A 15200-nucleotide genomic window follows, 5' to 3' on the forward strand; every position below is an offset into this window, starting at 1 on the left:
GCTGGATCCTCCCAGGGCTGCCTGACCAGCACCAGCAGAGACAGGGCCTGCAGAGCTCCAGAGTCCCCACAGTGCTGCACAGCCCTGGCCCTGCGGGCACTGGGAGCAGGAGCAGGGGACATGGAGCACCCCAGGTGCTGGGTGACACCTCGGATGGGCAGCAAAAAGCAAAGAAAGTCTGAGAGTGGGAGCAGAGTGCAAGAGAGGGAAAATGGGCATTCAGCAGAAATGGCTGTGGAAATAGAATTATCTCCCAGGGCTATGAAACCCTTTAGTCTTTCCCACAGCAAACAAGGGGCCTTCTTTTCCTCTGCAGCTCCATCCTGCTTGGGATGGGCAGCAGCATCTCTAACCACCCTGGCTGCAGAGAAGGGTTGCCCTGATGCAGGCTGGGATGTTGCTGCATGTCTGCTCCAGCTGTAGCCCAAACAAGGTTTTCTTCCATCAGCGAGTTCTCTGCTTCCTCCTGCAGCTCCTGCCTTTGTGCTGCCTGGGTGCCACAGCCCTGCCCTCACATATTTGCCTGTGACCACCAGAAATGACTGGGGAGAAAGCCAAGCTGGGACCCGTGGGTCACCAGAGGAGACTATCCATCAGCCTCCCAGCCCTGGCACAGCTCAGCCTCTCCCCAGCTGAGCCCTTCTGGGTGGCCCCAGGATCTGCCAGTCTGCAAGGGAGAGACAATGCGTGTCATGGTCCTGCCCTGAGGAGTGTGTCTGGGGACCAAGGGCTTGCCTGCTGCTGCCACTCTTGCCCGATAGCTGCTGTTGGCACCATGCTGGGCACAGAGGGGCCCTGTCTCCTTGAGTGGCACTTGAATGCTGGGAAGCAGCATCTCCTTCTGCCATGGCCTGGACCCCCTGGTTCTCCTGGCAGGAAGCGAGGGCCTGACTCTGACCCTGAGCCTGCATGAAGGGACATATTTCTGCACAATTGAAGGCATCAAGCACCTCTTCCAGTCTTTCAGAGCCTCAATTTATTTGTTTGCTTGTTTATGTTTCCTCCTGGGCTGATGCACAGCACATGAGGCCCAGGCCACTCATGGAGCTGTCACAGGGAATGTGTGGCCAGGCTGTGAGATGAAACTGTCCCTGAGCTCAGGGTGAGCCTCTACTGCTAAACACAGATGGTTTGGCTTGGAAGGGACCTCAAAGCCCAACTTGTTCTACCCCCAGCCATGGGCAGGGACATCTTCCACTATCCCTGATTGCTCCAAGCCCCATCCAGCCTGGCCTTGGACACTTCCAGGGATCCAGGGGCAGCCACAGCTTCTCCGGGCAGCCTGTGCCACCCTCACAGCCAAGAATTTCTTCCTACTCTCTGATCTCAATCTACCTTCCTGAAGGTGTGTTCTGGAGGTGAGTTCATTCCTGATTCCCATCCTCCCTGCAGTCTTCTGATGGATTGTTTCCCAGCCACACCAAGCACATGGTGCACAATGAAATCAGCTGGCTATGGGTGATGCCAGCAGACATGAGATCACCTCAGACACATCCCACAGACCCCTGAGGACTTCACAGGCCCCAGACTCGAGCCAGCCTCTGGCTTTGGTCAGGTGTTGGGGAGGCTTTAGGACCATGCCTGTGTGCTGAGGAGGGAGACACACTCTCTGAGAAGAGAATGCATCCCAGCTCTTGGGGCCGCACCTGGACTGGAATGGTGTCCAGGGCCTCGGAGCCCCTTGCCAGCCACCCTGCTCTCATGCACAGATCCCCCTGCAGCAGCAGCACAGGCACAGGAGGAAGGCCCAGGCTCTCAGTCCCCAGAAAGCATCATGCCCTGGGCATCCACTCGTGCCTGGAGCCAGCCCCGCTGCTGCCCTCAGTGACACGTGTGGGACTGACCCCTTTTCTGCATGTGGGAAATGGATTTATAGAGACTTCTTAAAGCTTGACAGAAAGCTCACAGAGTGTGTATCTGTATGTAAACTTTGAGATAAGAAATGCTGACTTAGAAATGTTATGGAATAAGACAGACCTTGTTGAGAGAGAAATAGAACTAGAAACAAGTTTCAAAGGATGATTTTGTAAATAAGACTGGATACTTTGGAAAAATAGAACTATGAAAGATGCATTGTGTTAAGACCCACGAGGGGTACTTTTATATGATTGGCTTTAAGGCATTTACAGCATGGCATGGCAAAAAGCTGATAAGCCAAGAAACGCTTATAATGTATTGTAATTAGGAAATAGCTGGCTTCTGCTTGTGATGGTGTGAATTATAACATCTGTATTGTCTCACCCTTCTCATGAGATTGAAATAAAATAAAAGCTTTTAAAACGCATCTTAGTTACCCAATCTCTGGGTCAGAAAAGGGGTTAATCTGACAATGCATGCTGTGCTGGGGGATGAACACACCCCGTGTCTTTAGGGCAGAGAATGAAACAGGGCACTCACAGGGTTTCCAGGCTGTGCAGCCCATCAAAGCCGTTGGCTCCCAGGCTTTGGATCCGGTTGTTGTGCAGGTGCCTGTGGACAAAACAGAGATGGTCAGTGGGGGTGCAGGCTGACCTTTTCCTCTGGTCCAGAACATCCTGTAACTGAGCACAGCCTGGGCTGGGATGCCAAGGGCCCTTACGGGGTTCCCTCTCTTAATCCATGAGACACATGTGGGGTGCAGCAGTGCTTGCAGAGAGCTACAGAGCTCCCATTCCTCTCAGAAAATCCAGGCTAATGTAGGAGTTTCCCCGAGATCTCCACCTTTACAGCTGCCAGGTGGCTGTGGATGAACATGCTTAAGCAAGAAACTTCAAGAAACACCCTAGAGCTCACCTTAGCCTGGGCTCAGCCCATCTGTGGCTTTACCAGCTGTTCATGGGCACTGGGTGCTACCTAAGGACACAATCGTATTTGGACTCCTTGGAGTCTTAGTACCAGCAAGAAGACTGAGTGCAAAATCATCCTGTTAGTCACGGTTTATTATCTTTACATGTGAATGGAAAAAAAAAAAAAAAAAGAAAAGAAAAAAAGAAAACACTGCCAGTTCCTGGACCAGCTCCAGTTTCATTGCAATGAGAGTTGTCTTCAGTTCAGAGCTTCAGAGTGCCTGGCTGAAGTACTGGGGCCATGCCACAGGCTGATGCACATTCTCTGCACCATAGGAACAGTTTTTTCCTGTTCTCCTTCATCCTGCTGCTACATGCCACAAACATCTAGTGCTTACAGGCTTGGGAGCTCCCAGCCTTAATGCTGGCACTGGGAAGCCATGTGCTGGGGGCCCCTGCAAAGCCACCTGGGGGAATTTTGCCTTGGAAGCTCTGTAGGTGATGAGTTTCTGGAGTTCTGGGTTCTATATTTCCATGGATGCCTCACTCCCCTGTCTCAGTCTTTTGGCAAACCCAAGGCCTTAATCCCTGGATTTCTCATCTTGGATTATCAGAGACTCTTGTGTATGTGTGCACATCTCAGTGCTTCTTCTATGTCACTTCCTTTACAGCTGTGAACTTGTGGCTAATTGTGCATCTCCCTTTGAAATCCTACTCAAAGGCACCTCTGCGTCCATGGACAGAGTTCCTGTGAGCAGTCTGAGAAAAGTCTGCTGAAAACCAGGAGAAGACAACCCACTGCTGCCCAGTCTGCACTTCTACCAGCCTGCACTTGACCCCCTTGGTGATGCCCGTGCTTGCAGTGCCACGCTCTGTGTGCTGACTGCCCACCAAGGTCTCTCGGGGGGTTTTCCCATCAGTTCAGATTCTCTTTGAACACCAAGTCCATGTGGTGAATTGCTGCCATACCACTCCCCTCGGGGATCCTTTTGTCCCATGCCCATGATAGCACTAGCAAGGGATGCACCAGCCTTTGTCCAATGCTGCTGCCTCCTTCCAAGGGCCTGGGGGAGGCTCCATCCTGGCAGGTGGATCAATGGTTTTTTCATTATTTGCTGCTTGATCTAAATGTGTCTCAGCTTGAAAAATCTCTCACTCCACCTGGATTTGAGTGTGAGCTGTTTGGCTGAGCACAGGCAGCTCCCACTGCCAAATATTGTAGGGTAAAACAGGAGGAAGCTGGGAGTGGAGGAGCAGCCAGGCTCTAGGGCAGTTTGGTAGGGGCCTGCAAAACAGAAACCAGCCTGAGATGGATGTTTGTCATTGGGATGAGAACATACAGACATTTCAGAGGAAGGGGAAGGGAAGGGAAAGATATCTGATAAAATATGTTTGCTCCTTTGAGCAAACGGGAAAAAAGAAAAGGATGTTGCCTGCAAGCAAACCTGGATTGTGGCTTTTAGAGGAGAAAAGAAGCCCGAGATCAAAATAGGAACCTTATGGGTTCTTATGTGTTCCCTTATGGGAAATTTCTCTTTGTCACAAGAAGTTTGTGCTCAGATGGTTTCCTCCATCAAATGTTAGCAGCTTCTGGTCATGCTGCCTTCTCTTCAGTTGGTGCTGCAAACCACTTTGAGTTCTTTTGCCAATGGATACTGCCTTTGACAAAGAGAGGGTTGGGTCTGTAGCTGCTGTGGGATCACATGAAGAGGTACCACAAGAAACCAAACCCCTGTCTGCTGTGAGGGGACAGTGTGGGGACAAGGGAGTGCTGAATGCCAGGGAAGGTGTGAGCTCCTGGAGCTTTGTCAGGATGGTCTGACTGGACGCCTTGTCCGAGCTCGGACACGCTGCCCAGCTGACTGCTATCACTGCAGGCAGGCAAGGAGACAGCAGAGAAAAGCAATCACCTGCTGTGTTTATATTTGGCTCTAGAGGGCTTTGTTTGGAGGCAGAGTAATGAAAATCATCCGAAGGAAGTTCTTTGTTGGTGAGAAAATTATGAACGACCAAAAAAGGGAGTTATAAAAAAATTTGCTGTCCAAGTTGAACTCTAGAGTTACTCAACCACATGGCAATAATAGAAACAAGAGAGCTGGAAAGGTAAACACTTGAAAAGACATTCCTGTCTTCCATCCTGCCTTTTTTTTCTCCCCCGGTAAACAAATTTTAACAAGTAGAATTGCAACATCTCCAGTGCTTGTCAATTTGAGCTCAGCCCACACAACGTTATATTCTGCCCTGTAAATTACAGCTCAGCTGGTTTGATAGCAGCTCAAGGTGCTTGATTCTGGGCTATAAACAACCCCTACAATGCAAAAACATGGGAAGTCTTTAAGCTTTTGCTGTAACCCACCAGTCACCTTGGTAAGGGCAAAGGGCTTTAGGAGCTGGGTCTCTTCTCTGCAAAGGCAGGTCAGTGCCATGGGGTGAGGGTGGGTTTGGGCAATTACCCATGGGAGGCTGTGCCCAGGATGAGGACAGTCACTGCTGTTCTAGGCTGGCTGTTCTCAGCCATGCACTTCCATCAGAAAGAGGAACAGCAATGGCCACACTGACCCCTGCCAGGGTGGGACCTCCTGCAGCAGCACAAGGGCTCCCACCTGCCGTGGGACGAGCCAGATCCTCTGGTGCCAGGTGGGCCCTTGCTGAAACCAACATCAATGACAGTGGCTGCAGAATCCCACACAGGCTGGGGAGACAGCTGCAGCCTGGCTGGTGCCTCAGGTGGTGAGAATTTAGAAACAAAGCAGAAGAAAATCAAACCCTACAAGATTAATTCTGACCCGCAATAAGAAACATGCAACAGATTCTAGAAAGAATATTTTCTCTCTTTGCCAATAATTTCTTATCAGAAATGGGGAATAAATGTGATTTCCCCCCATCATTCATGCAGCACCCTTCGTCAAATTTGTCCAGTTTTCATCTGACTTCCTTTTCCACTTAGTTTTTCAGTGAATTAAAAGGTCCTGGAGAACAGCCTGAGAGACATTCCAAAACAGGCAGTAGCTTCAACTCTGGCAATGCCACCTCCAAGAGAACTGCACATTTGTCTTACACAGAAGGGAAGAAAGCTGAGCTACTGCCTAAATACTGCTTTAATGAAGGTGCTTGTCTGTATGGGCAAAAAAAGGGAAATTGTATCAGCATCTGCACTGAACACTGGTGAAAGCAGATCTGGCAGGACAAACGTGGTGCTGATGTCCACACTGGTAACTGGATGTCAATGAACTGAAATGGGTGCAGAGAAGAGCAACAGAAATGATCCAAAGGCTGGAAAAAAAGAATAGGATGAAGACTTAGAAAACTCAATCTGTTTAGCTTATTAAATAAGATCAAGGGGATGAGTGCAGTGTAATGTATAGGATTCTTCCTGGTTAGAAACTGGGTACTAAAATGGTTCTGTGATTTAGCAGAGAAAAGAATAATAAGAACAAATGTCTGAAGTCAAAGCCAAAGAAAATTCAAATGGGAAATATGAGTGGGGTTTTTTTTAACACTAAGGATGATTAACCACTGGAACAGACTACAAAGAGAAGTGGTGGATTTGCCATTGCTTTCATTTTTAATGACTTCATTTTTTTCTTCTCAAAAAGGATAAATGCAAACATTTTCCATCAATTATTTGCATTAGATGATTTGAACCAAGCTCAAATCTGACATCATATGAATTCTCCCCTGACGAGCCACTGCCATGATGAGCTTCCATCTTTTTTGTAGCAAAATTGTCCTTTTCCTCAACTTGGCCATGGGTAAGTAGAGAAATCTAAATCATAAATGGTGCAAATTCCATGGATTGTTTCCATTACTGGAGGACCAGCATGAGGCTTGTCTGGTGAAGAATAAAGCTCAATCAGAAATGACATTCTCAGGGTGCACTGGAGCACGATTTGCTTCTTCCTCAAGTGCTGGAGAAGGAAACCCACTTTTGCCAAGGCAGCAAGCTTGGTCCTCTGAGAGAAAAGGCACTTTTGCCAATAAAAAAGCTCATGAATGGGACCCAGATGTCCCAGGCAATATTGTTCTTAGTGATAATGAATTGCACATGCCTGGCACTCCCTGCCAACACTGAGGTTCCCAGCAACTCTCAGAGAGACACTGATAACTCCCTTGCACAGGTGAGGGCAGGAATTCACGGGCTCGTCCTGCACCAGGCTGGGCTTTGGGTGCTAGGAAGCCCCAGGTCCCACGGATGTCACTGAAATGTCTGGTGATCAGCTTCCCTGGAAAGCTGGGATGTGTTCGTGGCTGCTCCTAGGCAAGGAAGACACTGAAGAGCAGTGGTCCCTTCTGAAAGTCTCTGCCAGAGTTACACCAGAACAAGGACAAAATGGGAACGGGAACCCAGGAGTCTTGCAAACAAGTTTTCTCTTCTAGTCACTAAACCATTCTGTTAGAGAGAGTGCTGCATCATGTCATTTAATGACAAAAACTCTAAGAAAGAGGAATTCTACTAAAGATCCTTCATTTACTGTCTTCACACTTTCAGCTGGAAGGTCTGAGTGACCATGACAATAAATTATCAGCTCATGTTCAGGCTGTGTGAATGTCGAGTGCAGCAGAGGGGAGAACCAGTCTTCTATGAGCAAACACACTATCAGGCTTTTATACATCTCCAGGAAAGAGGTATTGGTGCTTAGTAGCTATGAAAAAAGCAAATGAAGTGACAAGGATAGCTAGAAGAGGGAAAATGGGAACAGAACAGCATTGTACCATGATATAAACCTGAATTTTTGTCTTTCATGCAGTGTACACAGTTGGTCTCTCCATCTGAAGGTGTGAAGGAAAAAAGAAGTGTAATATGAGAACTAACTTCTGATTTTATGCAGACAGGTAGTAACAGGACAAGGGAGAAAGAGGATAGATTTTTTTTTTAAACTGAGAGGGGATAGATTTAGATGAGATGTTGGGAAGAGATTCCCTGTGAGGGTGAGGAGGCCCTGGCACAGGGTGCCCAGAGCAGCTGTGGCTGCCCCTGGATCCCTGGAAGTGTTCCAGGCCTGGGACAGGGCTTGGAGTAACCTGGGCTAGTGGAAGATGACCCTGCCCATGGCAGGGGGGAGACTGGATGGGCTTTGAGGTCCCTTCCCACCCAAACCATCCTGGGATTCCACGTTTCAAACCAGGAAGGTGGATGGGGACTGGAAGAGCTGAGCTGAGGGAAGGGTGCAGTAGACATGACACATAGAGCAGTGGCACAGAGGAGATGGACACGGAGCACAAGAATTAGAGGGCGTTAAGCAAAACTGACTGGTAAAGGCACGAGAACAACTTTTCCCAGAGTCCATTTTTTGACCAGGTAGGTGAAGGGTGAGGGCCAGAGCTTCTCTTTTCCTCCCATTATGGGGCCAAAATGATTCCTGGAGGTTTGCAGGAGCTAAGGCTCCCTGTGGACTCAAAGAAGGAGGGGTCTGTGTTTTGGCCTTGTTTGCTCTAACTTAAGGGGTTCTCTGCTATATGATAAAAGTAAAACTGCTTGAAGATTTTCTCTATCCAGGTCCCTCATTACAGGGCAAAACTCTCTACTTCTTGGCCTGTTTTGGAAAGTTCCCTCTGGCCCTGTGTCCCACACATATCCCAGCATGTCGGCTGAGAGCTCCTTTGGTGACATCAGGGAAGAAGGGAACTCCAGCCCACTGTAGAGATGTGGCAGCAAGGACACATCTGCAGCAGGGGGCATTTCCTGGCAATGTAAGATTTTACTTGAGAACCCCTCTGGAGAGTGGGACTGAAAGAGGTGCTGTGATTCCTGGCTTGAGACTTCTTGCTGAATTCAGCTGACAGAGGAAATGAGGGACACTACTGAGAGCTGCTGTCAGGCACTTTATTGGACTGTCAGCACAGCAGCATGGGGGTTTCAGATGCTGACTGCTGAATGAAAAATCTCTTATGCTCAAGAGAGAGGATGATTTTTGTAAAGCAACCTTTACTTCATACAAACCATCAGCTGAAAAGTATTCAGTATTATTTCTGTGCACAGATACTAATATACATCTGGTCCTGAATAGATCAGACTGGAAGGCAACCACCTATTCCCATAAACTAACCTGATCAAATATCTTCCTCTCTTCTGCCATCAAAGCACAGTGCCAGCACCCCAGCACACAGAGCCCTTGTTATTAAAGCTGGGAAAGGGTGGTGCCAATTATGGAAAGTCATGGATTTCATGATGAATGATGTACATGGGGCCCTGCTCACTGAACAGCCTGCAGCCCTAGCTCAAAGCCTGCAGCAGCAGTAGATGGGAATAAGATCAGGGAATTCCTCAACAAAGGTGTCATTTATTAGCAGACACTGAATCTTTAAAGTATTCCAGATTGATGCTCTGATGTCAGTGCTTGTGGCAGTGCAGGATGGTGAAATGGTTCTGCCCAGGGCACAGGGTGTGGAGGAGGAGCAGCACAGCTGCACCTGGGAGGCTCCTGCCCTCAGCCATGGTCAGCCATGGTCAGCCATGGTCAGCCGTGGTCAGCCATGGTCAGCCATGGTCAGTCATGGTCAGTCATGGTCAGACATGGTCAGTCATGGTCAGTTGTGGTCAGTCATGGTCAGTCATGGTCAGCTGTGGTCAGTCATGGTCAGACATGGTCAGACATGGTCAGTCATGGTCAGACATGGTCAGACATGGGCAGTCATGGTCAGACATGGTCAGTCATGGTCAGACATGGTCAGACATGGGCAGTCATGGTCAGACATGGTCAGTCATGGTCAGTTGTGGTCAGTCATGGTCAGTCATGGTCAGCTGTGGTCAGTCATGGTCGGCCCTGGTCAGTCATGGTCGGCCCTGGTCAACCATGGTCAGCCATGCTCAGCCATGGTCAGTCATGGTCAGTCATGGTCAGCTGTGGTCAGCCATGGTCAGCTGTGGTACCATGGTCAGCCATGCTCTCAGTCATGGTCGGCCCTGGTCAACCATGGTCAGCCATGCTCAGCCATGGTCAGTCATGGTCGGCCCGGGCCAGTCATGCTCAGTCATGGTCAGCTGTGGTCAGCCATGGTCAACCATGGTCAGCCATGCTCAGCCGTGCTCAGCCGTGCTCAGCTGTGTCCCTGAGCACTGACCAGGCTGCACAGAGGGATTCCCCCGTGCTCAGCCCTGTCTGCCCGTGCCTTTCTCCCCCCGGGGCTCATTCTAACGCCCTGTAGCTGGCAGTTTCCATGTTCACAGCAGCAGGCAGATCCTCCATCTACCTGCAAACACACATTCCCAGCAGGGCAATGTCTCCTCTCCAGCTTGCCTGTCTTTTGAGAACATTTGCTTGTCAGCTCGGTGGGTGAGTCTGGAGCAGGGACATGTCCCTGCCTGGGACACAGGAGGGACACTGGGTGACTTTCCACTGGTGATGTGTTGACAAGGGTTTGCATGGAAGCATGGGGGAGATTTATGGGGCCAGTTCTGCCAAACACTTGTGATCCCACAAAAATGTAGCATCATGTCCCACAGAGCCTGGCAGGATCACACATGTGTTCCCTTCCAATTGTATGTGGTGGGACATTATTCCCTCCCTTGTGACCTAATGGTCAATGACTTTTATTTCTCAAGCTCGCCTGGTTAATTAAGGAGTTGCTTCTTGCCCACAGTGTGGGATGAGCCGGAATGAAAGCAGCATGCTTTGGAGGCTGAAATGAAACCCCAAATGTCAGCTCACCCGCTGAGCGAGCTATTAAAGCTGACTGAAGTGGTTGCATTATGGTGGCCAGGGGTTGCCTTAGAGAATGAGCACTATTGTGGGTGAAAACTACTTTTTTGATTTTTCTCAAGTTGCTTTTTGCTTTTCTCCTAAATAAGCCTTTATGCTTTGTCTAAACAGATGAATTTGATGCTTAATAAAACTCTGAACTGTGCTTTGTCCAAGCACTTTCCATGCTGGATGGTCTCAGTAAACACTTTAAATTTTGAAAGGGAAATAATTGCTAAACTTTCACTAAGGCACTACATGCTGAGGTTACTTAGCACCCTGCTATCAGTACAAATTACCAAACTAGAGGTGACATTTCATGTGTATAGAGGAGCTCTAAAGCATTTGGCAATCACACCCGAACTTGCTAATCAACACCAAAGAAGTAATAAGCATCTAATTTGCACATGTGAAGTTCCTTTTAAAGGGAAGATAATCTGCGAGCCTCTGTCGATAGAAAGGATGCCGGAGGGATGAGTTCCCTTTCTGCCGGAGGTTGTGGCTGGTTGGTGTCTCACTGCCTGGAGGGAGCGTTTCCATCCCGGAGCAGCCCTGCTCTGCCCAGCGCTCCCAGCCCTGGCTGGGAGATGCTAAAAACGCGAACTGGACAGCAGCCCCCGCAGGACACCCGACCTGCAGATGTACCACACTCATGCAAATAAGCAGGCACGGGCTGGGACAAGGTGTTGGCGTTAGATCTTTGGTTTAAAATCGTATTTGGTAATAAAAGGGGGTAGGGGGAGGAGGGAGAGTGAATTAATTTCCAAGAAATTAAAATATTACTTTTTTGACCTGACTGCAGATTGTTGCAATTTAATAATTTTTTTCAGGTTGCTAGAAATTCCTGTAGTTTTAACACAGGGATTGGAGGTAGGAAAATAAATGAGAAGGTTTTTGTTGCTTGAGTCTTCAAGGAAAATAATCTGTTTTGTGTTTCCAGTTACTGATTTTTCTTTAATACAAAACATTTCTTGAATTATATCAGGGAGCTTTCTAGCTCTTCACTGAAAAGTGGGGAAAATATCAAAAGAGACAAATTTAGCACTTCATATCAAATGAGAGGGGGACAAACCCTCTGCCCCTCGCCCCAGGGGGAGTGAGCAGCAGGGATTCCCGCAGGAGGAGGGCAGCACCTTGTCCCAGCCGAGGGAATAAGCAGAGGAGGAGGCTTACAGCACCACGAGGCTGCTGAGGTTCTGGAAGGCGAAATCGGGGATGTGCCAGATCTGGTTGAGGGCCAGGGTCATGGCCTGCAGCGCTGGCAGGTGGTTCAGGGCTCGCACCGGGATCTCCGTCAGGGCGTTATCGTCCAGCCACAGGTGACGCAGGGAGAGCAGCCCCTCAAAGCTCCCGTCGGGCACCACGGAGATGAGGTTTGCATCCAGGCGGCTGGGGGAGAGAAACAGGGGGGGATCAGTGAAAACCCTTCCTGAGGTGTTGAGCAAACAGAGGATGCCAGAGGTGGGATGGATTGGTGGCCAGGGAGATTGGACTGGGCTGTAGATAAGGGATGGATTGATGGCCAGGGAGGTTGGATTGGGCTGTAAATAGTGATTAATATAAGAAGGTGTTGTGATGCTCCCACCTGTGCTGGGAGATGTCTGCCCACCGCCAAGTGATGCCTCAGGTTTTGGCTTTTCTATTTTCAGATTCTGTGCTGCTTTAGTGTGTGGGTCTGGGCTTCACATAAAGGGATAGTAAGCTCTCTGCACTGAGCAGGGAGACAAAACAATTCCTTCTCTAGCTGGGGACCAAGGACAGATCTCAGCCCAACAGCACAAACAACATGGGCTGAGGACAGAAAATCAAGAAGGATGGGACTACATGGGCCAAAGCTGGAATTGGACAATTAACTCCAATATGCAAATGGACCAAAACTTATAAAAGTGAGAGACCCTGTGACCAGTTGTTCATTTTGTGACGATTTTGGGTTCATCTGGGGTGTGGCCCTGGCTGGGCTCTTGTGCTGCCCAAGGTGGATCTATTGAGCCCTTCTAATAAATCCCTGTTTTATTCTTTAGCTCTGTCCAGCCTCTGTTCTAGGTCAGCCTGCACGAGGCATCACAAGGGCCATCCCCCCTTGATGCTCATTGGGTGCTGCCAGCTGATGGCAGCTTCTGAAGCACCCTGAGTCCCTCCAGGTGGCCCCCGGGCCAGCCGTGGCTCGCAGCCACCCCCTGAACTCGGAGCATCAAAGCTGCATCCCGGGCTGGGCTTGCCAGGGACCTGCCTGAGCAGTGCCAGGCTCACACCCACGGGTGTGCAGGACACCAGGCCGGGAGCAGGGCCCTATTCCAGAAGGAAAGGACCTGTCTGGAAATGGGAAATGTGTCACAGCCCTGCTCGGGGTCCTGTGTGGGTACCTGTGCAGCAGTCAGAGCCCGTGCCACGGGGCAGGAGCTGAGCCTGTGCTCTGCTATCACACCTTTGGGCCTGTCCTCCCCTCCATTTGCCAGTTGCTTCTTTTTTATCATCATGGAAAGGTTAAGGTGGTTGAATTTGAGCTTTAATTTGGTAAGAAACTTTAATTTTGAACACTTGTTTTTGTTTCCAAATAGAATGACAAGCCAAAAAAATATTAAGGTTATTATGAATAAAACGTAGGTTTGGGAATCATCTCTCTAAAGGCCTTTTATTGCAATGATGGTGAGCAGGATACAATGTGTTATCTGTAGATTTTGAAACCAAATTATAGGAGGAAAATACTTCAGATTTGGACGAAATACCAGGAACCAATTATGCAAAATTTTAATTTCCATCCACAGCCAACAGAGCTTATTTTATTTTTCCAATCTATCTAAGGCAGAGATCTCTGAATTCAAATTGCAAAGAGGAAGCACATTGTCTCTTATCAAAGCATGAGAAGGAAGTTAAGAGAGCTGTCATGGCCCAGCCTTCAAATCAATGATCCTCCAGAAAGGAATGTGGTAAAGAAATTAGTATTCTCGACTATATAAAGTAATATTTTTGATGAAATATGAATGCTAGAGCAACCCCCAGACAGTGTTACCCCCCAGGTGCAATCCTTCTTCAAAGAGTACCAACATTTCTTCATTCACAGAACATTGCAATGAACTGCAGGAGGAGACCAAAGGCCCATCATGAGTGGGAGAGGCTGAGGGCAATCCTTGCTTTCTGCAAGGGGGTGTGGGTGGTATTTCCTGGGTAAAATTCTCAGATAATCCTGGGAAACAAACCTTCCCTACCTCACAGAAAAAGAAGCATTTCCTGCCCTGGCTGGCCTGACCTCGATGGACAAATCTGGAGATTTGTACCTGGTTAAAAAGTGCAGTCAAACCTTCCTGAGGTCTTCAGAAAAATGTCCTTGAAATGCAGACTACAAGCTCTGGTACAGCATCACCTTAGACTGGAATGATAACCCAGGGTGGGTTAAACCCCTATTCCATTACTCCCATTTTCCCACATTAATGTATTAACCTCAGAGGGTGACAGGTCCTGGCACAGGGTGCCCAGAGCAGCTGCGGCTGCCCCTGGATCCCTGGCAGTGTCCAAGGCCAGGTTGGATGGGGCTTGGAGCACCCTGGGATGGTGGAAGGTGTCCCTGCCATGGCAGGAGAGTGGAACTGGATGGGCTTTGAGATCCTTTCCAACCCAAACCATTCTGTGATTCTGTGATGGATTCTGTGATTCTGTTCAGCTGAGAGGATCACAAAAGCACATCACACCTAAAGCTCCATCCCCACAGGTTTTGTGTCCTTGCTCAGAGGGCCAACACAAGACAATGGATTTTGATTTTTCCTGTTGAGAGAGTGGGCACTGCAAGTTCTGCCCCAATTTACTTACTGCTCCCCCCAAGAATAAATCAGAGAATAACATAATTTATCTTGTTGAGACAACAACTCCAAAGAATAAAGATCAGAAAACCAACCCTGCAGCAGCTCAGAGTAAGGCTAAAGATTCTATTTGAAAATGTCGTCAAAAGTTTTGGGACAAACAATAACTTTTTGAGCAAAATTAAAACTTCTGCATGAAATGTTAATTTTTGCTTATTTTTTCCCATTCTTTCCTTGGCATAAGAATTCTGTTAGGTTTTGGCATCATAAACGGTTAAAATAATAATAATTAAAAATAAAGCAGTACTGCTTATTTTTCCCTGAGATATCCTTTCATCCAAATCCCTATAAGTTTACTGAAAATAGTTTTAAAGCGAATGCTCAGTTTCAAGTTTAATTAATTAAAGAACAGGAGATGAAAATACCCATGAGAATAGTTATAATTTCTCAAACCCAAACTAAGTTTTCAGGAATGGAGATGCTAAACCAGAGCCAGGGGCTGGTACACCAGGCTGAGCTGGGACAGGGGAGCAAGGTGGAGCCCATGGCTGTCCAACTTTCCATCCCTCTTTGCTCTTGAGCTCCTCAGTCTGACCCACAAGGGAGTTTGGTTTGTGATGGTGCCCCAGGACTTGGGGAAACCATGAATGCTGCTGGATTTGCTCTGTGGCTGTTTAGCAACACCCAGGAAAGGCCTTTTTTCCCTTAGGGATGTCCATAGGTAAGAGGAGTACAGCACGGGTCCTTGGTGGAGGTTTTTGAGTGCTTGGATCCATTCAAGGAGTTTGTCAGCACTCCTGGATGGCTTCTGGCTGTGGACATGCTGCAGCCTGGTGTGTTCCTCACGTGTGTCAGTACCTGCACAGCTCCCTGCCAGTGAGAGGTCACCTGTGCAGGGCTCAGATAACCCCAGCTCTGCTGCTCCTCGGCTCTGCAGGGGCTGCCTGGTGACTCCTGGCAAG

At 48.6% G+C, this 15200-nt stretch overlaps 1 protein-coding gene across 1 annotated transcript in view; it reads right to left on the reverse strand.

Annotated features, from left to right (window-relative positions):
• LGR6 (leucine rich repeat containing G protein-coupled receptor 6) overlaps nucleotides 1-15200 on the reverse strand; it is a 152007-nt gene that overhangs the window by 39123 nt on the left and 97684 nt on the right. Inside the window, exons 5-6 of the mRNA XM_039698583.1 lie at nucleotides 11618-11833; nucleotides 2398-2469 (exon numbers count right to left, since the gene is read on the reverse strand). Coding sequence (XP_039554517.1) covers nucleotides 2398-2469; nucleotides 11618-11833 — 288 coding nt within the window. The remainder of the gene's footprint in view (nucleotides 1-2397; nucleotides 2470-11617; nucleotides 11834-15200) is intronic.

Source organism: Passer montanus, unplaced genomic scaffold (genome assembly GCF_014805655.1).
Source record: "Passer montanus isolate IOZ18808 unplaced genomic scaffold, ASM1480565v1 scaffold127, whole genome shotgun sequence".
Lineage (NCBI taxonomy): Eukaryota > Metazoa > Chordata > Aves > Passeriformes > Passeridae > Passer > Passer montanus.